General features: G+C 35.8%; 3 protein-coding genes across 4 annotated transcripts; all 3 read left to right on the plus strand.

Annotated features, from left to right (window-relative positions):
• The first annotated feature begins 1,393 nt into the window (after nt 1-1,393).
• On the plus strand, nt 1,394-9,970 carry LOC126696562 (serine/threonine-protein phosphatase 7 long form homolog). The gene is made up of 9 exons (XM_050393280.1): nt 1,394-1,921; nt 5,942-6,053; nt 6,177-6,943; nt 7,044-7,134; nt 7,311-7,709; nt 7,951-8,706; nt 8,808-8,900; nt 9,046-9,109; nt 9,817-9,970. The coding sequence occupies exons 2-7, from the start codon at nt 5,943-5,945 to the stop codon at nt 8,898-8,900; spliced, it is 2,217 nt and encodes a 738-aa protein (XP_050249237.1). The 5' UTR covers nt 1,394-1,921; nt 5,942; the 3' UTR covers nt 9,046-9,109; nt 9,817-9,970.
• A 451-nt stretch (nt 9,971-10,421) lies between these two features.
• LOC126697408 (uncharacterized) lies at nt 10,422-11,688 on the plus strand. The gene is made up of 3 exons (XM_050394404.1): nt 10,422-10,478; nt 10,624-10,781; nt 10,910-11,688. Exon 3 carries the CDS (start codon nt 10,967-10,969, stop codon nt 11,606-11,608), a length of 642 nt encoding a protein of 213 aa, XP_050250361.1. The 5' UTR covers nt 10,422-10,478; nt 10,624-10,781; nt 10,910-10,966; the 3' UTR covers nt 11,609-11,688.
• An 8,841-nt stretch (nt 11,689-20,529) lies between these two features.
• On the plus strand, nt 20,530-25,412 carry LOC126697402 (uncharacterized). 2 transcript variants are annotated; one of them, XM_050394389.1, is made up of 2 exons: nt 20,530-21,240; nt 24,863-25,412. In XM_050394389.1, exons 1-2 carry the CDS (start codon nt 20,596-20,598, stop codon nt 24,920-24,922), a joined length of 705 nt encoding a protein of 234 aa, XP_050250346.1. In that variant the 5' UTR covers nt 20,530-20,595; the 3' UTR covers nt 24,923-25,412. The 2 variants fall into 2 exon arrangements, with proteins under 2 accessions (XP_050250346.1, XP_050250345.1); XM_050394388.1 differs by lacking the exon at nt 24,863-25,412 and adding an exon at nt 21,836-22,127.
• The last annotated feature ends 1,308 nt before the right edge of the window (nt 25,413-26,720 follow it).

Here is a 26,720-nt window from a genome sequence, read left to right on the forward strand (position 1 = left end):
AAGACTTATCATCTTGAAGCATATGTATTTTGTTTCTGTTTCCTAACCTCTCCACTGGCTGCAAAGGTTGGTTGAAATGTAGCCATTAGTTTGCTTATAACTTATTCGAAAATTGGTGCTAAAGCATTTTGGTAGCTTTTCAGAGGCCATGTTCTAACTTTAGAGCATTTATTAGATTTGGTACTACCCAAAAAAAAAAAAAAAAAAAACCACTTTATTTATTTTACATAACCATTTTTACAAAACATTTTACATCTCATTTTTTATTTGCATTTTAACATATTAAAATAATATTTTATTATACTCACAAGCAACAAAAGAAAAAAAAAATTGTAACCAAACCCCAGAGAGAGAGAGAGAGAGAGGAATAAAAACATGTAAAATTTTTTGCAATAAATTACCAAACATTGTCATTTTTTGTACATTTTGGAGATAAGCATTATCTATTGAGTTCTTCTTCTATTACAAATAAAGTCACAACTTTTGTTCCAAAACTCTCATATAAGTTAAACTGTAATTGATTACGTGTCAATAAATTCTCCATTCTTTCTCCACTAATCACAATCATTCATGTAAGGGAGTAGTAAAAACTGTGACTAATAAGACAGAGGAAGTAAAAGGGTTTCACAAAAAAAAATAAGTTTATGAAAAGGCATGTGCATGTATTGAATAATTAAAACAAAAATTGTACGTGGTATTAGAATTTTTGTTCAGAGTCCAAAGACAAGAGTCATAAAACCATGAATGTTGTGGCTGTCCATAGACTCTCTTTACTAAATTCTTCTTGTAATAAAGAAAGAAAAGCAAATTAGTCACAATCAGTACATTTCCAAGCAAGGACGGACCTACAGTAAGGCAGGGGGATTCCCCCCCCCCCCCCCCCCCCCCCCCAAAAAAAAACCTAGTATATACATATGGGTTGAAATTTTAAATGTTCGTCCTAATAGCCCCCCCAATTAATAAAAATAAATAAAAAACTGGTATACCCGAATGCAATCTGAAAAAATAACCCACAAACTCTCATCCAAAAAAAAAAAATGACAAACTAAAAACTACAAAATAAAAAATAAATATAGACTGGAAGCTTAAATTACAATTCTCAAATTTTTACCCTAACCTCACTCTTCCTCCACTCAACCTCATCAACGCCTCCAACCTTCACCACTGTTGCTGCTGTTCTGCTCCTTCTCAAATCAGATCTGGACTATTGCTGCTGCTGCTGCTCCTCCTTAGATCCGGACTGTTGTTGCTACTACTCCTCATATCCTTTGCTATAAGCCTTAGCCGGTTAGCCCTCTGCCCTATGAGTTTTTTTTTTTCATGAACTATGGGGTTTGACTGTTGTGTTTGTGGCTTTTTAAATGGTGTGTTGTGTCTCTCAACCAGATTTTCGTTGCTAAATAACCCTAAAATTCTAAGTATTTCGTTAGTTGTCCTGTTACGAAACAATTTGTAATAATAGCATCTCGAGTTTCTTAAACTCGAGATCCAATTTAAAAATCGAGCTTTTAAGACTCGTTTTTGTTGTTTTTCAGTTGCTGACATGGCGAAAGTTTCCACTTGGATAGCGAGTTTATAAAACTCGATTTTGGAAATCGAGTTTTATAAACTCGCTTTCGCTTTAACGCTTTTTTCCCTTCCCACTTAAAACAATCTACAGAGACCCGTTCAAAATCTCTCAATCTCAGACACCGCTCTCTCAAACTCTCTCAAACTCTCTCAAACTCTTCCCCTCACTGTGGAAATTTCAAAATCAACTCACTCTCTCAAACTCTCTCAAACTCTCTCAAACTCTGTCAAACTCGCCGTGCCGAAGGTGGTTCTCCCATTGAGACTCAGCCACCGAAACTGAGTTCTGCTCCCATTGACAGTGAGGCACTCAAAGTCAGTACTGCTCCCATTGAACCACCGTGCGCCTAAGGTACTCTCTCTTTCTCGAACTCCAATCTTAGGTTTTGGAGTTTCATGATGTTTCCTATTTCGTTTTTCAATTTCGGATCTTTCTGGGTTTTGGTTGTTCATGTCATTTCAGTGAATGCATGTATATTATTCTGTTTGGTTGTTTGGGAAATTAATGTTAGCAAAACTGATTGAGCATTTGATTGGGTTTCATTAGTTTAAAAAGTGTTAATATCTGGATTACATTGATATTTAATCTAGTTTGTTGGGGTTTCATTTGATTTGTTTGTGGGTTTTGTTTGATTTGTTTGTGGGTTTTGTTTGATTTGTTTGTGTATCTTGTTTCATGGTATTTTCACTGATTTGTTTTGGGTTTGTTTTAATTTTCTGATTGTATTTTCGTTTGTGGGTTTGTAAAGCAAATTATGGGTTTGATGAAATGGTTCTATGAACGGTGTATGAGTTGTGAAGTAATAAGTGAGAATATTCATTTGAAAAAAATGAGAACTTACACCTGAAAAATAATGGAAGGAAATGGAGTCAACAATACATCTAAGAATTTTTTTTTATTGGGTTAAAAATACTCAAATCAAGCCAAGGAACGAAAGATAAAAAAATATTAGTTGAAGAAGAGGATTATACCTGTGTTTGGAGTGTTTGGACCAAGAGCGATTCTGTGTTTTGCATCTCAGGATGAACCGGAACCTATGGATCTTATATAACATTGGTCCACAAATCTGTTTTCTGCAATTACATTTTTAATTTTAATTTATATTTACTTATCTGGGGGAAGGGAGGGAAAAAAAGAAGAAGAGGACGAGGATTATAAAAAAGTCTTTTTCAATTCTTAACCACCCAAAGGTTAGGAACCTCATGTGTAACTAAACATTAAGAAGTTGATGCATTCGGGTGATTGTGCAGAGGTAACACTAAGCTGAAATTAGAAGTTAGAAGTTAGAAGTTAGAAGTTAGCTGTCCACACTTACTGCACCACCAACAACATAAAATTTAGAAGTCAAACACCATCAAAGAAATCTTAAAAAGTGGGAAACAGAGTCACACCTGCAGACTTTTGAAAATAAAGTTTGATAACTACAGATCCAATGCTACAAAAACAAAAGCAGAAAGTTATAAATCTTAAATATGTATGATAAGATTGTACAAAAAAATAATAGTAGACAATATAATTAGCCCAATAAACTCAAAGAGATGGTACCAGAAGAGAATGTAGAGCTGTTTCAGCTTGATTTCCAAGGAAATACTGCAGAGCCATAGCAGCATGCTCCTGCAATAGGAAAATGCTAAAATAAGTAGGAAGTTTTAACCACCTGAACTAGGAGATGATTGTCAAGATTTTTCTAACATCATTGTATCTGCAAAGAAAAGAAATAACTGAAATACATTTTCACTGGCCTACATAATCACTGAAAACATTTTCTTGATCTATATAAATATTTAAAGTCCATTATGCTCCAACCCTTCATCTGAAACTCTTTATTCCGCCCCCTACTCCACATATTTTAAATACAATGCTATAACTCACTACTTCATTCGGGAAAGAATTAAAACTATATTGGACACACACACACACTATAAGTATCTATCAAAATGGGCATAGGGGACAAAAACTTGGCAAGATTCAAAAGGTAGGGTAGTCGGATTACCCGTTAAGTAACCAGAGTTGTAAAATGTTACCACTATCCTTTCTTTTTCTCTTTCTTTGATAAGTATCTCTCTTTTCTTTTCTTGACAAATTAAGAAATTTGTCTAGAACAGAAACGAATTCAGCAAATAGCATGTAATTTCTACATCCTATAAAATGATCACATTTGAAAATTTAAAAAAGCAATAAAATCCAAGAAAAAAACACAACAGATTATTGCCTAAAGCATGCAGCCAGTTTTATCATTATCCCTTCATATATTAGCCAAAAAGGCATAGCCAGATGGGTGGAAATATATTAAGAACTATCTGTCAAACAAAAAATCCATAAATAGAAAATATCATTCTTCTGTAAGTTTCACTTTCTGGAATTATTTGTGCTAGCCTTTATTTTATATATATATATATATATATATATATATATATATATAAAACACTAAGGTAGAATTTTCAAAGGTGGAAAATTAGTCTCACCTGTGCTGGGACCGCAACAGCTAGCCTTGCAGGAATATTCTTGGGATCAAGGATGAGGGAAAGCTGATATAAAACTGATCCAGAAAATACCGTTGCAAAGAAAATGTTCCATATTGTAAACCAAAGGACTTTGTTACATGCACTCTTTTCTATATCACTATGAGAAACATATCCTTGAATAGATGAAAGCAACTCCATTATAGGAGGCACTATTTTCAGAAACAACTGAAGAATAAGACTGGGAAGGTATCCTGTAACTACTTCACTAACAAATGTTCTGCCCAAAAAAAATCATAAAATTAGTACTCTGTCACCAATAGATTAAATAAAACAGGCATTAGATTTTCTCATGAAAACATTATAATAATAACAAATTAGATTCCTCTTGATTTTTAAGTTGCATATGGGCAATTAATAATATCACCAAATCACCCCAAATATTCAATAAAATATCAGCCAAAACCACTGCAGTTTTCATCCCCCATGCCCCATGCCCAATGGTCATTTATTTTGCATGACAAAGATTATGCAATATGATAAGTTGATATATCATTCAATGATAACTAAAACTTAAGACTTGAAACTCTCATGCTCTTCAATCTTACCAATCTCATAGCAAGCTAAATAAGTGCAATCTCCTCCTTTAAATAACACATTAGAGATAATAAAATGAAGTTAAGCCTCTCAAGGACAGACATACAAGGGGGCACCATTTCAATGTTTGTGTACCTGAGCCCCCCAGAACTAATTACACCGACAAAAAATTTCTCCCATCCCCTTGAAATTTTCTGTATCAAGACTGCTTCAGTTTGACATAAGATGCTACAGACACCTAAACAAAGTCCCTTTACAGGATGTATAATTTATATAACGAAGCAGCTTTACTCAAATTTTCATCAAAGGTGCCTTCTCTCAGTGATTGACCATTAAGCAGAACCAGTAAAGAAGTGTGCATTAAATTTTAGAAAGTGGAATGTAGACCATGCAGTTCAGTAAAGAGCCTTCATTTATCAAAATAATATACCCAGCCACTCTATTTAGTGATTCTGAACTCAAATTTAATCTGAATGACAATATTTATTATTTAAAAAGTACACAGACTGGGAACTCTGAGTAGATATCCTTAATTAATAAGAGGAAGCATTACATGGGAGAAGTACAATCATACGCCTATGAGGAAGAGTCCTGTAGAATTAAGAAAGTCATTTACTAATTACATAGAAAGTCCGGCCAACTCTCAAGCTGTCTCTTTACAGCAATAGGGCTTAGATAGGGCCTTCATTGTTGTTTTGACTACTTTAGTGAACATAAGATCAAGGGGGAATCAAGTAACCAAGTTCCTTTCAGTCAATGGCAAAAGCCAGTAAGCCACGTACAACTAAAGCTAAAATGTACTACAAAAACCAGATTCTTATTTGTGTGGTGGCAACACCATAGATATGCAAAATTCAACTATTTTAGACGTCTAAATATCCATTTATGGACTTCAATCTAGTTATTACAATTCAATAAGGGGAAGAATCATTCTGAACCATTGTTCAACCAATTGATAAGTGGCAGGAAACATGATACTCACACAGTCCATATATGTTCAACCAATTGATAAATAAGCATGCTAAAAGTTCATAACCAACACAAAGCAGAATTAATGAAAGTAGTCATTTTATTTGGTACAGAATTCAATTTCTTTTAATTGTAAAAGTTTACAAAATTATTCCAACTCCAAAAAATTCATTATGTTTTTTTCTAACTTACCAATTCTAATTTCTTTGATTGCGTAAACATCATCGATTTGCATGTTTTTTGGTATGATTGCGAACTTACGTTTTTTGAAGAAAATTCTATTTTACAGTAGCACTCCTTTGCCCCTACACTATTAATGATCTCACAGTTGCATTGTTTGCAGTATGGAGCCTCGGATTGATGAGGAGTTAGAGGTCTTGGACCCCGGTCCGCGTGAGAGGTCATTGTTGACACGACAGCCATATCATCGATCAGAGGCCATTTGGAATGGCGAGGTGAAATTTCTAGTTCTAACAACTGCTTTAATATTTACGTTGTCTTTGATTGTTAGTTAGCAAGTTCTTTCAATGTTGTATTTCTAGTTCTAACAACCGCTATCATTTTGATCGATTTTGTAGGACTCGGGCCCACTTACGTGCCGTGGTCGCACTAAGGAGATGGCAAACATTCAGATGCAAGATAATCGAGTCATTGATATTATCAAATTGCTAAGGCTAGAAGGATTGTTTAGAGCCCCTTCAAGAGAGATAGACAATTGCCTAATATCGGCCCTAGTTGAGCGATGGCGGCCGGAGACTCATTCTTTCCATCTTCCACATGGTGAGATGACAATCACCCTAGAAGATGTGGAGGTAATTTTTGGACTTCCGATAGACGGTGACGTCTTGGTTGGGCCGACTGCTGTGGTGGATGATGGGGGTTGGAGGCGATTGTGTACGGAGTTGCTGGGTTTTACTCCGCCGAATGACAATAAAACATTGGTGGGGCAAAGAATTCTCATCAGCCGACTTGTTGAGGCCGTTGCAGCGCCATTGCCTCATGACGCAACGGAGATGCAGATACACCGGTATGCCCGGTGCTATATGTTAGCGCTAATAGGGGACAAACTTTTCATGGACAAGTCAGGAGATAGGGTGCATTTGATGTTCCTGGACTTCATGCGTAACCTTCGTGATCCGCCACATTATAGTTGGGGTAGTGGTTGCCTGGCCTGGTTATATAGGGAGTTGTGTCGGGCAAGCGAGAAAGGGGCATCGCAGATTGGTGGGGCGTGCACCTTGGTCCAGTATTGGGCATGGGCAAGGTTGCCATTCTTGTGCCCGAGGATAGAGCCCCCACCTGGATGTGATTATGGCCCATGGCCATATGCTCCACTTGCATTTAAGTAAGTCTTTTCTTCATACCAAGTGTCTTCTGCAATGTACATTTTTGTGTAACTAAATTGTATTATTGTTCTTATGTTTTTTGCTTGCTTGTAATTGTAGGTGGGTGCGGGTGCCAAGCTCGAAGAGTAGACCATCCGGCATGGCCTTGGTCCACTATCGCGAGCTATTAGTTACAATGCAACCAGAACAGGTAATAATATTCAAAAAATTTGTTTGGTTATGATCATTTTCGTTAATAATATGATTGCTTCATCCTTTAACATATCTTTTGTTATAATTTTAGTTTTTTTACCCTTTATATATGTATTTTCCCTTGTTTCATATTTGAAGATGCTATGATAATTGTTTTTTTTTTTTCTATCGTAGATTGTGTGGCAGCCATACGAGGCACACTTCAGCCACCTTCCTGAGTTCTGCGTTGCAGGGAGGGATATGTGGACAGCAAGGGTGCCGCTTCTGTGTTTTTGCATAGTAGAGAGACACCACCCAGACCGTGTCCTTCGACAGTTTGGCTTGGCGCAGGAGCGGCCTGACCATGTTGTCTACGATGATAGGCTGCATAAAATCGACTTACGTGGGAAGGTGGAAAGGAATTGGAGGGAGGAGCATGGACCGTATATCATTTCTTGGGAAATGAGACGACAACAAGTTTGTCGTGCACCTCCTCAGATTGGTGAGATGCCCCGCAATCATGCCTATTACGTCTGGTACCGTCCGGTCACTCGAAAGTATGTCGACCGCAACAGCGCTAAATTAGATATTATGGTAATGTGTTCTACTTACATTTGATTGCCTACTTCGTTTTACTTGAGTACATGTATGAACATAAAATCAATTTCTATGAATTTCTCAGCAAATCTGGTTTGCTTTGACTGACATGTAATGAAATAGTTTTTGATACATATAGTATTCTAATAGAACTGTTAGTTTTGAGTAGATTCATAAGTCTTATATTATTCATTCATTAATTGATACATAAATGATGTTGGTTCTTTCTCCGTTTCAGATTCAAAGCCATTTAGCGCTGTTGGCGATGCTTCCTGAAGGCAGCCAAGCTCACAACCATGTCCGGCGTATCCTAAATAATGTGGCTGGCCTTGGTGGTGGTCCTGCAGTAAATGAGCATGCAAACAATGGGGATGAGACTGAACTAGCAGCTGCTGCAACCCCAAGCACAAGTGCAGCACCCGTAAGTACACCGACCCGTGGTCATCGTGCTACTACAAGCCCAAGCACAAGCGCAGCTAGGGGTCGTCTTCGGCCTGCTACAGCAACCCCAAGCACAAGTGCAGTTAGGGGCCGTGGTCGGCGTGCAACAACCCCTCGGGTTGTAACTACTCTTGAGATGCCTCCACCCATCCCGCAAGCATCTCCTCAGCATGAGGTCCCTTCACCCATCCCATATGCATCTCCTCAGCCCGAGGTCCCTTCACCCAGCCCACCTTCGCAGCCCAATTTCGATGTCAGTATTGACCAAAATGTGACCCCTCCTATACTCCCCGAGACACCCTCATACCCACACACTGGCTCTAGTGCACCCACTCCTGGCCTCTACATAGAGCAGGATTACCCACCTACCACATCCTCATCTGACCCTCTAGGATCTCCGGTTGGGATTGACACTGTAGAGCCACATATTGATGTACCGGACCTTAATCCCCCTCATCAGGCCTCACCCCCACGAGGTAGACCGCAACGCAGTAGAAGAGCACCCACGTGTGGGACAGGTGGACACAAAATAGGACACCGAGGCCCCGCTATGGTATGATAACTTTAATTTGAATGTAATAATATATTTTCTACTTCACTTTACTCTTACCATTATGGAGAATATTGATTGCATGCATGTAATGGAATTTGCAGCACGATGATGACCCTAAGGTTGATGCCCCGCAGCCTCCTCCCCCACACAAACATTACACGAGGGCTAAAAAACACAAAATTGGTGAACCTTGAGTAAGTGCCTTGAAAATTATGTTTCATACTTTACATATTAGAAACTTTAGGATTTTAATTGACTTTCAATACATTACCATTGTAGTAAATGTTATTTTCCCTCATTTGATGATGTATGCAAATTTCTATTTATGTGTTATTCCAGGGTGGAAGTTACATTTTTGAGTTTGAAAATTTCTTAGATCTTCAAGTTTGTCGAGAGTTTGTGGGTAAGTCTCAACTATTATGCACATTACTTATTTCAAGCTTGTTGACCTATAATTATGTGTTGTCAATCTAGTTCAAAGGTTTAGACATTCTATTAGGTCAGTGTAGTTGATATGGATCTTCCCCTTTGTAAATGTATGAAGCAGAATAGACATTCTGTTTGGTAGTGGTCCACCTCTTGAGTTTGTAGTTTAAGGCATCTTCATTGAGTGATATTACTGAACTTGTGGAAGAGAGAATTGGGCAATTGGAGAGCAGGAGGATTAGTAAGAGAGCGGAGAATAAATCCTGGGCTGCTTCTATGAAGCCATTGGAGTTCGCTGAGGAGCTTGAGAAGAAGCATGCTTCTACTGGTTTGCATTGGGAAGAGGGTGCAGCTGCTCAGCCAATGAGGCTTGAGGGCGTACGGAGAGGATCAACCACATTAGGATACTTTGATCTTGATGCGGATATGCCCTTATTCAGATATGCCCTTAGTATATGGTTATCCGTTAAGATACCATTGATTGGTAATATCTAAATTTCTTCTGTTACAGAAATCGAACATGTTAAGTGAGGAATTTGGCTTTTTATGGTAATTTCAGTATGCAAACATCTGGATGCTTAATTAAATTGTGAAGCTTCTAAGTACATTTGCTTTTGCTATGAGCCACGTTGTAGTTACGACAGAAATAACTTTACTCAATAAACCATGCTGTTTATGTTCCAGATGTCGATGCTCGGTCTGCAAGGGGATAGGTCTCATGCCCCTGTAACTTCCATGCGCTTCAATCAGCAAGGGGACCTGCTCTTAGCTGGTTATGGTGATGGTCATATAACTGTTTGGGATGTGCAGAGATCATCATCAGCAAAAGTTATTACTGGAGAGCATACAGCACCAGTTTTTCCCAGTTATTTCTGGGGCAGGATTCTCAGGTTACTCGTCAATTTAAAGCAGTTACTGGTGATAGTAAGGGTCTCGTTCTGTTGCATGCTTTCTCAGTTGTTCCCTTGCTCAATAGGTTCTCCATCAAAACCTAGGTAAAACGTTAGTATGCATCAATATGTGATTTATGATTGTGGCACTATGTATAATATGCTTGTGAGTTGACATCATCTCCAAACTAATGATCATATTGTTACTTGAAATAGTGTCTTCTTGATGGACAAAAAACGGGAATTGTGCTATCAGCTTCACCGGTCCTTTTTGATGAATTCTCTGGAGGTGCTTCCCTGTCCTCTCAGGGAAACAATGCAGTTTCATCCAGCAGTCTTGGTAGTATGATGGGAGGTGTAGTAGGTGGAGATGCTGGCTGGAAACTCTTTAATGAAGGTTCTTCTTTAGCTGAAGAAGGTGTGGTCATATTTGTCACCCATCAAACTGCTCTGGTGGTATGAAGCCCTCAAATGATTGCACAAATTCCATGTACCTTTTGTCTTGTGAATTGATGTTGTTCTTCTTAGTGGTTATATCTTGTTCAAAATGTGTTAAAGCCACATTTGCATTTCATCTTTCTAAGATATGAATTTGTTACAGAAAACGTACCTGTAGAAGCATCAGAGAGAGTCTACTTGCTCGCAATTGCTTGGGACCGAAAAGTTCAGGTTGCAAAGTTAATCAAATCAGAGCTAAAAGTATATGGGAAATGGTCTCTTGACAGTGCAGCTATAGGTGTGGCTTGGTTGGATGATCAGGTACGTATTTAGTTATTCATATATTGTTGATTTGTCTTTTGTTGTATTTAAATAGTGTTATTTAGGTTGGGTGCCTAGTAAATAATTGTAAATGCTTTGCATGTAATGAGATTTTTGTACTTGACCAGATACTGGTTGTTCTTACATCAACTGGACAACTCTGTCTGTTTGCTAAGGATGGAACTATGATTCACCAAACAAGTTTTTCTCTGGATGGTTATGGTGGAGATGATCTTGTTGCATACCATACCCACTTTATTAATATCTATGGAAATCCTGAGAAAGCTTTTCACAATTGCATAGCTGTAAGAGGAGCTTCAGTATACATCCTTGGTCCTATGCATCTTGCTGTTTCTCGCCTTCTCCCATGGAAGGAACAGATTCAGGTTCTGTGGAAAGCGGGTGATTGGATGGGTGCACTGAACATGTCAATGACACTTTATGATGGCCAGGCGCATGGTGTTATTGACCTTCCTAGAACCTTGGATGCTGTACAGGAGGCCATAATGCCCTACCTTGTGGAGTTGCTTTTGTCATATGTAGATGAAGTATTTTCTTATATTTTGGTGGCATTTTGCAACCAAGTTGAGAAAATGGAACCACTGGACAACCCAAATAGTAGAAGCAGTTCTGTGCACTCTGAAATAAAAGAGCAATACACTTGTGTTGGTGGAGTTGCTGTGGAATTCTGTGTTCATATCAAGAGGACTGACATCCTTTTTGATGAAATTTTCTCCAAGTTTGTGGCGGTACAACAGAGAGGTATCATTACATCTCTGAGTCTTCTTGTGTTGAATGCTTCAATTACTACGCAGTTTGATCTTTGATGTCCAGGTTGAAGTTCATTTTTTAAGTGAAACTTGGTAACTCAATTTGTGATAGCCGTAACTACATAACATGAGGCTAGAAAGTTTAACAAACTTTGAAGGTCAGACTGTTTGCTTAGAGAGCTTTCCTTGTGATGAAGTTTTTCTAATGCTATACTCTATTTTACCTTCGCCTTTTAAGATTGGGTTTGTTACTAGGAAGGGTGCAAGTGTTATTCAGCTCTCCTAGCACCTTGAGAGTGATGTATTCTGTGTTGACACTTTGCTAGTGCAAAATTAGGTTGAGTTAGTGTCTGCTGTGGTCTAATTGCTTGTGAAGTAAGAGCAATATATATATATATATATAGCAGCCCTTCACTTGCGATAATTTTTCCATATTAGCAGTCCTTAGACATTACTCTTTCGGTGATTTACCTTTTGTTTCATTACATTTTTCAGACACATTTTTTGAGCTTTTGGAACCATATATATTGAAGGACATGCTTGGATCACTGCCTCCTGAGGTGCATTGATACTGTGCACTGAAAGCAATGTTTATAATTATTCTACAATGCTTATAAGAAAGGGTGGAGGGTAAGATTGCTGGTTCAAACCCACTACTAGGTGCATTTGTAAACTCACCAATAATAATAAAAAAAAAGAAAAAAAAAACCTTTTATATTGCTAACTACAAATGAATTTGAATATATAGAGTTATATATCTTTATTATTTTGTTTTTGAGAAACTAGAGCACAAATATCTGATTGTTTTGAGCCATTACTAATAGTTACAAGAGCAAAAATATTTCTTTTCCCCATTTATGTCTTTTCCTCTTGCAAATTTATTCATTCCTAAACACTATATAGATGCACATTATACATCCTTGCTAGAGTTCACAATTTTCCAGACTAGCTAAGTTAGAATCCTGGCTATATTATTTTTCAGTTTTACTTTTACCTAAAACAGAATTGGCCGGTGGTGGGGTACATGTTTGGGCTGAATAACCCCAAGTTGTCTTTAATCAGGGTTGTGAGAAGGTCTTTCCAAGCATCATGTTAAATATAAACATAGGAAACATCAATCTGTTCTTAAAATGTGTTTTTTTTTTTTTTTTTTTTTTTTTTTTTTTGTAAGTCACAGCATCCTGTGGGTCATGAACCTACAGCCATGCCATCCTCCCAGTTTTTCCTGGGAGGAGGTAATATATGAGCTAAAGCTAATTGGTTTACGATACATGAATTTGTTCTAAAATTAGATCAATGAAATCTAGGGAAATGGGACCACAAACTGGACCTTTAGCTTCTCTTACGAGCCTCCAGAGAGGCTACCGGGGTCTCTCCAATAAATTATTCTGTTACTCCAAGTTCTAGGGTACTGTTGATGGTGATTCTGAAGAGATGGCACTAGAGAGAGGAGTATATTTTTGGAGCACTCATTGATTTCTCTTAGAAGCTTTACATAAGATTTTCTGTGCACTCATTGATTTCTCTTGTTAAGAGGAGTTTTAACTTAGTGAGGAGTTATCTACATAATCGTCTCATCCATTACTTGACATTGCTTATCAAGTCATCCTTAGTTTAAATTCAATCTTTTCTTAGTCTTCTAATCCATGTGGACAATCCATGGGTCGTAGGTCAGGTCCTGTATCTAACAAGATCTAATTGTATTGTTTCTGAAATGGCATTTGGTATTGGCCTAGAATATTGTACACTTACATAAAGCGTTCGTAATTCTGTTGTGACTGAGTGACATTATGAAGATTTGTTTCCTTCTATTGCTCTAATCAGTAAGCATAGCACTAATTGCTTTTTTGCCAACTATAACATTAATAGTTTGTGATACTCTCTAATTTCATATGTTATTTTTTCAAAAACTTTCAATTTTAATTTTTTTTACAGAAAACTTCAAACATATACCATACTTTTCTTCATTTAACACTGCAATAAGAGCACTGCAGAACAGTGTAGAAGATGTATTTCTCCTTTGAAGAAAAATGTGCGAACATAGCCTAAACCGTTGGTGTTATCAAGTGATAAGTTTTATTAAGAAATAGACATATGTAGCCCAAGTACACAGGAAGTATACAATAAGTAACTCTAAAGGTTCAATGATCAATAAAATCTAATAAGAGAAGAAAATGAAAATAATCCTGCTGCTGTCATTGGTCATCCATTCAATTGTGGTTCCTCAAAACACCAATCTGAAATCTAAAGTGCTCGCTTCACACCTCTCAAAGCTTCTAAATTTCCTTTCTAGACAATTGTTAAGTTTTCTTACCTTACGTGTTTTGGACTTGTAATAGCCTTATCATGCAATTTTGTAGAATGTGCTACTACGTTTGTGTTAGTTATGTTAGTTATGCTCTTAAGCATTTCACATTTTAAGGTCGGTAACTTTTCTTCGCTAATGGTTTTATCTTGCACAGAAGAAGAGAATGGAGAAACCTAATCTGGACGAATTGTAGCACGATGTTACCAGTCGTGCAGTCAAATTCATCGACTACGGCATGATGGGTGATGGTTCCAAGTCTGAAAACAAAAAAGAATTCAACACAAGTTGTTTAGGGAATTTCGCGAAGAATTTGGTCAGGAAGAGCCTGGGCGAAGGTGTAATGTTCCCTCCAAATCAACTACTTCCTGTTTTTATTGTAGGTTAAAGCTTAGTCATTGCTTTTCGAGATGCAATTTTATTGGGTTATTACTGTGACTTTTTTGATTACAATATTATGAGACAACAACTGTGGAATGTGGATGAGTATGATCTTCTATACAAGAAATACAAATTGTGCAATTTGGATAAGTATCACGTATCAATTAATTATATTGCAATGACCTCTATTTCGAAGCATACAATATATAGGCAAAGGAGAGTGATTGACCATTATATACATATTACTAATAGATTTGTAAAAAAAAATAAAAAATAAAAAATAAATTGCCACAGATTGAGAGAAAAATGGAAGAAATTTTGTTTTTTTTTTATAAGTAAGAAAGATATATATTAAAAGGTACCTCATGAAAACACAAGGCAGAACAGAGAATAATCCTGGAAACAAACAAAAAATAGAGACAATGAGATAACTGAAACAAGAAAACAAACGGAGACAACAAAGAGCATATTAATTACCGAGAAGATAACTACGGAACATAGGGATAGAATCACTAGAGGTGAGTCCCCAAGCCTTAGACCAATCAATAAGAGAGGCACTAAAATAAGCGAGCAACTAGTCATCGGACTTGTCCCTATCCTGAAAAGTACGCCAATTACGCTCCCTCCAAATACACCACAATAGGCACACCGGAAGTAGATAAAAATGGAACAATTATTACTAAAGAATAGACTAACTTCTACGGGTAAAAACCTAAAACGCGGGGGTTTTTTTATTTAAATTTTTTTTCCTTTCAAGATATGCCCAGTAAAATCATGGAGAAAATTGCTTGTAAATAATAGGCAAAATTTTAGGAATAAAAATACCGGGTAAAAACGTTTTTCTTTCCTCTTCTGTTTAAAGTTATAATTATAAAATCATATCCAAAAATGGCTTCTAAATAATAGGCAAACTTTTAGGAATAAAATTACCTAAACATGGGTTTTAAATTTTTTTTTTTTTTTGCTTGAAATTGTAAAAAAATTATCAACGCAACGTTCAAGGATCACAATTGATTAACTGAAACAATAAAAGTAATGCATTTATTTTTCACCAAAACTCTATTGGATATTGTTATCCTTAAACATAGCAATTTATCCTTAACAATATTGCACAACTCCAAAATCCTGAATCTCAACCGTGGAACATAATAACGAATGTTAAAAAATAAATGTAAAACACAAAGATAATTTAGGATTCTAAAATCCTAAAACATTTTATTTATTTATTTTACTTGTAAATAATGGGAAACTGTGCTGGTTAGTACGCCATTTTTATTGAGAATCTGAAATCCTAAAATTTATTCCATACTTATTGCATTATTATGTAATAACTAAATTATTTTGATTTTTCTTATTGCATGGAAGACCTATTGCATAAATTTGTTTTAAACTTTATTCCTTTAACTTCCCAAATGCAGGTCCTTTATGGGCTAGACTCTGTAGGTCTGTTATGGGCTGGACTATGAAGGTCCTTTAAATTTTATGATTGTTTTCCTGGTCGATGCATGTTCTGGCGCTCATGCATACGGTGCTGAAGCAAATGCATCTTCTGCATCGAATGTTGACGAGCTTCATCAAGAAATCTCAGTTCGTTCAGCAGTAGTCATAATTCCATTGATTATTGTGTGGACACACACACATATTCCTTGGAGTATTTTCAAGAAAATCCAAAGAGGATGTACAAGAGAAGAAGATGTTGCTGGAAAAGCTACAAGTCAAAATGAATGAAGCAGAAGCAAAGGCCAACAAGCTTAAAGTGTCATTGGAGAATCTATGTGGTATACTAACAAGGTTTTTACGAACTATATTTTGTTTTTATTATAAATAAATGTGAACAAGTTGAGATCTGCTGGGTGTAGAGTGAAAATATGGATTGTAGATTGGTTTGCCCAGCTAACCAATAAGATGGGAGGTCAGTTGAGGAAAATTGATGTTGTTGGGCGCTACCTCATTCAGATTTGGAAGGCCGTTGGGATGGATACTGATGGAGGGAAGGTGGAGTTTCTGCGGTCGTGGAACGATAAACCGAATCAAGCTCATGAGCACTAGCCTCTTGTGATGGATATGGCACAAAGGAATACGGTTTCAAGGATAAAAACGTGAATTATGGTATGATGATTATTATTATTACTTTAATATGCTGGTCATGTAGTCGTTATTTTTACTTCTATTATATTTTGCTGCAGGTGTCGTCACATTATGGGTCGAAGTGATGAGGACGAGTTCACTGCAGCACAAATGTTCTACCCACGCATGCAATGTGCTTATGTGTGGTCTTTATTTGTTTTGCTTACTCGTAATTGACAAACATGTTACCCAGTTTACAACAAGGTCAGGAGAAGATGTCGAAAAGTGATCCACTATCTTCAACTTTTATGGAAGATGACGAGGTAGGGTGCATGTATAGGGGTATCAAATTGCCATATAGGGGGCTACATACTGTTTTCTTTATTAGTTGCGCATAGCATAATGATACTGAAATCAACACCTAAATTCCTTAACTCTGTGCTCTACCATCTTTGTTCTGTCTATTTGTAGCGTGTAAGAGAACAGTTCAAGCATGACAATAATGCAAAAGATCTTTTGAAAAGGGTTAAGGTATGGTTGATTGGCTTTTAAAATTAATTTCTTTTAATAATGCGTTTTGAAAATGGTAAGAGTGAGAATTAGCAGTTGCACTACTGGTCAAGCCTTGTTGCAATGACAAGTGCCTTTCACCAAAAGAGGTTGTGGGTTCAACCTTAACCACTGAAAAACCCCACAAATATAACTAAGTTTTGTGCACTTAGTACTACGACGTTGCAGCCAGTTGTATTCCTTCATTGAGAAACATAGTCGTTTTAGGCAAGTATTAGATTCAATGTTTTTTAAAAAAAAACTATTATGACATACATATTCAAAATTTCAATTGCATTGGGTTTTGATTAGAATGATTGCGTTATTTGTAGGCACAGATATCACTATTATATCAAACCTCTGGAAGCATTGGAAGGTGAAGAGTCCAGGAAAAGAAGGCAGACCGCTTCTTCATCATGCAGGGCTTGTTCAACCTTTATCAGATCATGTTCTACTTTTTCCTACGATATATATTTCCCATCGTCTGATTGCGCTCTAACATACCCTTATGGAAGAAAAATGTCTTCAATGATTGGAATTATTTATAATAAAAACAAAATCTGAAATGTAAAAACCTTGTCAGTATACCGCATAGATTCTCCAATGACACAAGAGTCATAGATAAACTTGAAGAGGCAGTAAGTGATTTTTCAGTTTATTCTTGATTTCAAAATGTGGTTGATGGTTTTGAATGGACTTTTTTTGGAGTGTATGATCCTAATGCAGATGCAAATAGATAGCAGCTTTGGGAAGAATGGGCAAGGGTATATAGTTGGTTGGTGCATAGGGGAGGCTTTCAACATAATTCCTTTTCCAAGCAAAAGGATGAGCTTTAAGAACAATGGTAAGGATGTGGCATTTTTCTGGAGTTTATTTCAGAACATAGCCTAATGGACTTACCATTGGAGGAAGGTGTTTAAACTTGGTCAAACGATCATGGTCACCCATCAATGCCCAGGTTGGACAAATGTTTGATCTCACTAGCTTTGGAAGAACAATTTCACTATTTGAATCAGAGATTTCTTCAAAGATCATATTCAAATTGTTTTCCCATGTTACTTGATGGTAATGATATCAACAAGGGCAAGGGCTTATTTACATTTGAAAATATGCGGTTAAGAACTGAGGGCTTTGTGGATAAAGTGAGAAATTGGTGGGGGAGTTATCACTACCATGGGTCTCTTAGTTATATATTGGCTTCGAAACTCAACTCCTTGGAAGACAATATGAGAAATAGGAGTAAGGAGACTTTTGGAGATGTGACAGTATGGAAGAAACATTTATTGGTGCTAAATGAATGGAGGAAGAGGGATGCCTGATTGTTGAAGTTTCTTTTATTCCAAAAAATATCGGGGCTTCAGATGCTAAAGATTATAGGCCGATCAGCCTTATTGGTGGCGTCTATAAGATTGTGGCTAAAGTGCTAACTACATCAATTACCTTAAATACCTTAAATAAATGCCTACATCAATTACCTTAAATAAATTAAATGGTTTAAATTATTTAGTTTGGACACACGCTATGATTTGAAGCAACATAAGCGATATTGAGAGGAATATATGATTACTACATTACTGTCTGCCTTAGATTCTGATCTACATGGTTTTAAAGAGCAGATTCTTTCTAGTGAAACCCTCACTTCAGCTGCCAATGTTAATTCTCATTATTGTGCTCATGCTTAGGCCAAGGTTCTATTGAGACAACCATAGTCTTTTGCTTTAGTTTCTAGCATTGGAGGTTGTAATAGCTTCTAGTGGTAATGGTTGTAATGGTGGATGTGGTGACAACAAGTGCTCATTTGGTGGTATGAATTGTACTAAACGTTATTGTTGGGTGAATTAGTAATAAATCAAAGAAAATATAACAAATAATATATAGCTCAAATGACATGCAAGCCAATAAAAACAATGGAATTGAAATCAACAACAAAAAGATACTACAAGAAGAACATCTTATATTAGGAAAAAACATGGAGTCATTGGAAAACCCATAAAGTCATTGGGAAGTTCTCTTAGTGGCAAAACCCATACACAACTAATACCCAACTACAATAACAATCAAATCAAAAAACCCATACCTGAAATATGAAATTCTTGAGAGGGAAGAGCAGTGAGAGAGGCAATGTGGTGAGTGAGAGTGAGAGGTGTGAGAGTTAGTGAGGCTAAGTGTATGGGTGAGAGTTGAGGATGCTTTGTTTTTGGGTGAGAGTTTGAAGATACTGAGTGTGGACTGAATAATCTATTCCCAGGAAATACCTTTCAAAACTACTGTTATCTGTTTTTGACTGTGGACGGAATAGAGTTGTAAAATAGTTCCACCAGAACTCGAGTCTTATAGACTCGAGTTCTGTTCAAAGTTAACTACATTGTTTGGATAAGTAGATCTCGAGTCTTATAGACTCGGTTTGCGCCACGAAAAACTCGAGTCTATAAGACTCGAGATCCCTTGAAATTATTACTATTCTTATAATTAAATCTCGAGTCTTATAGACTCGGTTTGTGCCAAGCAAAACTCGAGTCTTTAAGACTCGAGATCCGCGTGGCAACTTTTGCCACCTCAGCAGTGCAGAACTAATGGAAAGCGAGTTTATGAGACTCGGTTTTTAAGTTGAATCTCGAGTTTCAAAAACTCGAGATGTTAGTTTTCTAAATTGTTTGAAAACGTGCCTAACTAACTAATTTGAATGGTTGAACGAATCTGATTTGCACAATACCTCCTCTCAACCACTTTGTAATTGTGGCTTTTGTGTGGACCGGTTTCAGTGTTAGTAAATTGTAACTTCTTCTTCTTTTTTTTTTTTTTTTTTTTGGTTTTACTTTTATCTATAAAGAAATAAAGGGGGACCGCTAGGACAAGGACGTGACTAGTTTTGTGAATCTGTGAGACTAGTGTTTGGTAAGTCATTTGTGACTTTTATTGTGAGACCAATTGACCAAAGTCTTTGGTCTGGTTGTTTTGGTTTTATAAAAAATTTTGTCCTTATGACTTTATCACTTTGTGTGATGTGGTTAATATTAGAAATATATATGAACTTATGAACTTTGTCTTTGTCACTTTGTGTGATGTGACTAATATTAGTATATATATAAACTTGTGCTTGTTTGTTTGTGATTATTTTGGTTTTAGATTTTATTATTATTATTATTATTATTGTTGAGAAGTCCCTTTTTTTTTAGTTGGTGTATAGAACTACGAAATATGAAAATAATGAAACATTTTTTATAATTTGTAGATCATGAGTAAGTCCACTACAATATTAAATTTTTTCAAAAAAAAAAAAAAAAGAATCTGATGATTATCTAATGGACTCTATGATTTTGTACATTGAGAAGGAGATTGCTGCAAAATTTGGTATAGAATCAATCATAGACGACTTTCGAGACTTAAAAGAGCATCAATTTCCATTTTGATAAATGTGTTGAAATGTTTAAAAAATACTTATTTTGTATATTATACTTTGTTGACATTTTTATAATATCAAATATTTAAGAAACACTTATTTTATATGTAGTATTTTTGTTAAATATGAAATAGATATTAATTTTTATTTTCATTAAAAAAAAAATTGTTTTAAACTTTGGTTCCCTAGATTCAAATCCTGGTTCCGTCCCTATTTCCAAGTCCTCAATACGTGTTCGCCAAGCAACATGTTACATGTACATAAGATTACCAGTACTGTACGGATAAATATCATTTGTCCCAAAAACTTGTAAAAAACTAAAAAGAGCTGGACAGTGAGTTCATGGAAGAAACTAAATATGTGAGTTTGAAACTTCTGATAGACACAGAAAGAGAAAGAGTGCTTTTTGCAGAAGCGGGCAAGGAATTCATCGACTTCCTCCTTAGCATTCTGGAACTGCCGCTCGGAACTTTCATTCCGCTTTTCGAAAAGCAAGGAATGGTGGGCAGCTTCGGAAACATTTACCACAGCATTGACAACTTAGGTACTGTTTACCTTCAACCAAACGTGAACAAAGAGACTCTCCTGAAACCCAAACTACACATCTCTGGTGGTGGTGGTGGTGGTTCTGGAGTCCCACTCAAATCGCCAGACTTCGCATCATCTGCGAAATCCAGGAAATTGTATAGATGTTCTACAGAAGATGTCAACAAATATCGCCCATCTACAAGTTGTAATCTTCATGTGGCTTATCATGACTTCAGTACCTGTCCTTCCTGCCATTGGTCTATGAACATGGAGCTAAATTTTGTAGACCCACCAAGCACTAAAGGAGGGTATGTGAAAGAAGTAGTTACATACATGGTGATGGATGATCTGGAGGTGAAACCCATGTGCACCACCTCAACTTTTACTCTGCTTAACAAGTTTAATGTCAAGGAATTGGAAGTTCTTGAGGAGAAAGTGGTCGATTTGGGCATGGATGAGGTATGTTAATTATATATGTCAGTCATTCTTTTGCTTTCTTTGAATGAATCCACTGCTTCTATTTTATTTATTACTTCTTTTACTCCCTTCTTTCATTATGGTGAAAATTATTGCAAAATAATATGCTTAAAACTGGGTATGAATATATATGAAAGAAACGAATTTTGGAATTGATAGCTGATCTGTCCCAATCCAAAGTTCGTGTACCATTGTACCTCAATGTTTCATGATGTCTACCACGAATCATCTAAGGGCCATTAATTCTAGCTGTTCCATACATGTTTTGCGTACCAGCTATCATTAAATATTTGTACGATTGCTATGGAATCAGTATGTTCAAATGCTTTCAATGAACTCTAATTTCATATTGAAAAAAATATAATATTGTATTCCCTCTCTTTCCCCTTAAGGCCACTCGTTCATCTAAACGAAATGAAAAGGAAACAAGAAATGACTGTCCTATTTCTTTTCTGAAGAAGGATTTCATCTATTTGCTTTTGAAATGTGCCTATTTCAATGTGAAGAAGTGATATTTTACTGATCTAAATATAATTAATAATTATTTTGTTTCTTAATTTATTTGGTTAATTGCTAGGGTGTGAAATTGTTCAAGGCTTCTCTGCAGTCTAAGAGTGTTCTAACTGATGTCTTTCTCCCGAAGTTGAAACAAGAAGTCAAATGGGAGACATGAGTGCACGAGTTCTGTGCCATTGCCAAAATGTTTTTTTTACCCTTTCCTTCTGGCTGCAATTTGGTTTTAAATGCTAGTCAATGTATAGGACAATATGCTTGCTCTCCTCTCTCTATCTCTCTCTTTAGTCTTTATTGGAAGCTTAGTTAAGCAACATTATGTTTCATCAAAATGTGTCGTAAGTTTCTGTTGATTATCTCTGATATTGCTTAGCATCACTAATTTCTGAGGACCATACAAATGACTTAGAGCATTGCAGTCTCTCAAGCCACATGGCATTATCATGTTAGCTTTGATACTATCATGTCACAACTTGAGGTAGTGCTAGTCATATCTACACAAAAAATCATAATGACCGGTCAAAGTTACAAATAGTGTTCATTGTGATCACTTATACCTTTAATATCTACTTATTAATAAACTTCTAATGTGAGACTTAGTACACACGTGCATAATCTACGCTCATATCCAATCCAGTAACAATCCTGATAGAAACAGAAAGTTCTTTTTGCTGAAGCAGTCAGAATTCATCGACTTCTTTCACATTCACCGCCAGCTGCTTGGAACTATCATTTCTGTTAGTTTTTAGACCCCTTAAACAATTGATTTAACCTAAGTAATTAACCAAGTTATTACTTAGTCCAATTAAACAAGTCTAGGTTATCACAATATCAAAGATCAAATCATGCAAAGCAGTGAAAAATAAATAACAGAAGATATGATCACCCAGGAAAACCAAATTGGTAAAAACCTGGGGAGGATTTAACCTAACTATCCTCAAGGTAAAAAGCAAATCTACTAGAAAGAATCGAAGTTCATACAATAAGACTTACAAGCCCCCACGCTCGACTTCTTATTCCTACCAACCAGTAGAATTTACTGACACGACCACATGCAAGCTCCGAATCCATGGACTCCTTCTTTCTTTGGCCTTTGCAAAACACAAACACCCCCGTTTGTGACTTTGAGATCCCACTCAAAGGTTTAGCAACACAAACTCTCCTGTTTGTGACTCCAAGACCACCCTTGAAGGTTTAGATCATCAACACCTTTGATGACTAGAGAAGGCAGCAACTTCTACAATACCGGATCTTGAGATTCTTCAAGGAATAATACCGGTAGAAGACCTAAGAGAGCTTTTTAGGAACAAAACCCTAAATACAAAAGAGGCACACTATTTTCTCTCTGAAAAGCCACACAAAAACGTGCTTAGGGTTTCCTTTATATACTGGGAGAAGTAGATTAGAAACCCTAATCCTAAATAGGCTTGAACTGCTGTTTGGGCTTAATTAAAATTCTGCAGATACGACTTTCGATCGATCGAGCCTGTCTTTCATTCGATCGATCGAACCAGACAGATTATGAAATCTTCTTCCTGCAGCTTGTATGTTCTTGAATCTTGACTTGAATCACATCGAGCATTGTCTAATAAAACCTATAGACTCTAAGATCTGTATCTAGACAAGCTTGTGTTCACAATTTGCCAATTGTTCTAAACATTTAGAACCTAACAATTCCTCATCTAAAAAGCAAGTAACAGTGGACATATTATTGGAAACCTATATGATAGTATTGAAGCACATAGTATACATCTTTGAAATGGGTGAGGAAATTCTTTTAGTGTAATAGTGTTGTAGCATTTTAATATTATACAGTTTAAATGAATAATTATTACAACATAAATGAAAAGATACAAAAGTTAATACAAAAGATGAGTAGTTAGTGAAATACTCCCTCCGTCCTACTTTTTTTGTCCTGTTTGAAAAGTCAAACTTTTTAAGGGAATATCATTTATTGTTTTGTCTACCTTTTGAAAATGTATAAGTTTCCAAAACTACCCTTAAAAAATTTATCAAAAAATTGAATTAGTAAATTAATAAGGGTATAATAGGAACATTAGTAAATTAATGACTTTTATTTTTAAAAACAGGACAATATTTTGGGACATCTCAAAATGGAATAGAGGACAAAAAAAGTGAGACGGAGTGAGTATTTAATTCCACATTGAAAATGAGATAAAACTTTTTTTGTTGTTTTTTAAGTGTGGTGATTAATAGGCTAAAATGTATTGGAATAGATACTGGGCAAAATATGTGCACTCTCGAAGAATGTATTGACCCCAAAGTGTTAAATATGGTGTTGCATGATATATAACTTCCTTGAAACTTCAGGCTGTTTTTTTCTTGGAAAAATATCTGCTGGGCTTGAATCTGTTTTAGCCTAAAATTTAAAAAAGTTCTCTTTTAACAAAAAATTTCTATCAAGCCCGTCCTTCAATTTCCTTCACATAGTATTGCTTGCTAACTTGTTTAATGGAGTATTGATGTGGTTTCTTTTACTTGGTCTTTAAAAATTTAGTAGAGATCGATCTCTTAATGTCAAAAGTCTCTCTCCATTAATCTTTAATTATTTTTCATATTTTGTTTTTCTTTTTTTTGGAAATAGAAAATTATTGTAGCTGTTGAAGATTCATATTGATTCACTTTTCAAAATATTTTTATATCTTTGATGATTTGAATATGTACCAAGCTTTAGGAATAGGTGCTAGTAAATTTGATATATTTGTTGGAAGCTAATTAAAATTTTCATTGTGGGGGGGTCAAAACTCAAAGGAGTTCATGATCCCAGGTGTACAAAATGACTGCTATATATTTGGCCACATCTTGTCAGGTTTAGGTGTTACTTTAGTTCTTTTAGTTTGTATTTGATTTCAATGTTACTCTTATTGTTAAAATTTGGATAATTTGCTTATATATGACATAGAAACTCACATATTAATTTACCTATTGTCTGTTTGGCAAAAATTATTTTTGCCAACTTATTTTACTATACAAATTATTTTTGCTACTATTCATAGGTCCAATTGCACTTTTTGGTATTATTCATGGATCTTATTGTATTATTTCAACTAACTTTTACCTTTATCTACAGTACTTTCAACAAAAAGTTTTCAATTTCAACAAAATAAGCAAATTCCAAACAGACTCCTAATATGGACAATTTTACTTGATGGCATGGTGTCATGTCACCTAAGTTTGTGCCACATCAACCCTCAAGGACTAATCCAACCCTGAAGCATTAGCTGATTTTGAATGGAAGAAGCGCAAGGAGAAGGAGGTGACAAACAACAAAGGGTTCTCTCAATTCAGAGTTGAGGGACCATAAGTCGCGTAATTAGGTTTATGTGATGGCTTTGAAATTGACTGGAAATTTTACTGGGTTGAGGGTTTATGATTCTCATAGGTGAATGAGACTTAAGGATATGGTGGTTGAACTTTTGAAAGGGACGCCGGTGGTTTGTGGATTCAACAGGGGTGATTTGTGTGTGCCTTGGATTGTTTCAATGGGTTGGTTTTTGAGGTTTAAGAGGTTGGGTAAGCTTGACTGTTCATGGCGATGAATGTGTAGGAAGACAATAATTACTACGGGTGTCCATGTCTTATTATCTTTCATTTTTATGTGGATGTGAGATACATAAAATTTATTTGATTTTATATGTCACGTGTCTTATATTTAAATAAATATGTGAGAAAATTAAGAGATTCAATGTGAGACGATCTTATTGCAATAAATATAAGCCATTTCATATGAACTATTGCTTTATTTGCCATTTTTGTCAAAGAAAAAAAGAAAAAGAAAATTCCCAGATAGAATTGAGTAGAGATTAAAGAAAGCTTACAAAAGAGAAGGTGATGATTACTTTTTCTTTACGGAAGTACAAGAGATAAGTTTTCAGAATATGAAATCCTTCTCGTACATAATTGCTTTAGCAAACAAACCCCAGGAGAAGTTTTAAAGGTTAAAAGAATAAAAAGAGAAGCAAAGAAATATTTAAAATAAGAATTTAGAACCTCTCATATTATAAGTCCGCAACTTATGGCTGACAATGAACTACTGGTCATCAATAGAAGCCAAGAACTATCCGGGACTTCTTACATTCTAACTTTTCCGCCAAGAAAGATGACAATGATTTTAATGGTAGCATTGAGAGAGAGAGAGAGATAAGTCTAAATTGAAAGTTTGAAACAAAACTAAAATAAAGAAAATGATCCCCTGGTACGATAGAATCCTTTAATTCCCTTTTAAATTTTGGACATGTATCCTTATTTTGGCAGGTCTATTGCCTAGCCCACGCCAAGTCCTAACTTGATAATGTGGCAAGAATGGCACCACATCACTTAAGTTGCTTTACAATTTGGGAAAGGATCAACTACAATAGAATCTTTCAATTCCCTTTCATTTTTAACCGGATGTGAGACATGCATTTAGTACATATTTGATTTTTAAATATCACATATTGTAAATTCAAATGAAAATATGAAAAAATTGATAGATTCAATAGGAAAGAATCTTATAGCAATAGATATAAGTTTTTTCATATGAACTATTGCTTTCTTTCCTTTTGGCAAATAAAAAAAGAAAAATTCCCAAAAAAAAGGGTTATAAAATGGTACGTACTCGCAGTGCTGATTACTTCTTCTTTACAAAAGTCAAAGAAATAAGGTTTCAGAATATGAAATTCTTCTTGTACATAATTGCTTTAGCAAACGAACCCAAGTTTTAAAGGTAAAAGAAGAAAAGGAAAAGCTAAGAGATAATTACAGTTACAACTTTTCATAAGTCCTCAATTCGTGGCCGACAATGAACTTTGGTTTCACCCAATAGGAGCCAGTGCCTATTCGGAATTTCTTAAGTTGATCCGCACAAGCAACATGTACATAAGTTGTCCATTGTATCACAGTGATGCCATACTTTTTGCCTTAAATTTAAATGTCATTAAAAATGATAA

This window comes from Quercus robur, chromosome 8 (genome assembly GCF_932294415.1).
Source record: "Quercus robur chromosome 8, dhQueRobu3.1, whole genome shotgun sequence".
In the NCBI taxonomy this organism is placed as follows: Eukaryota; Viridiplantae; Streptophyta; class Magnoliopsida; order Fagales; family Fagaceae; genus Quercus; species Quercus robur.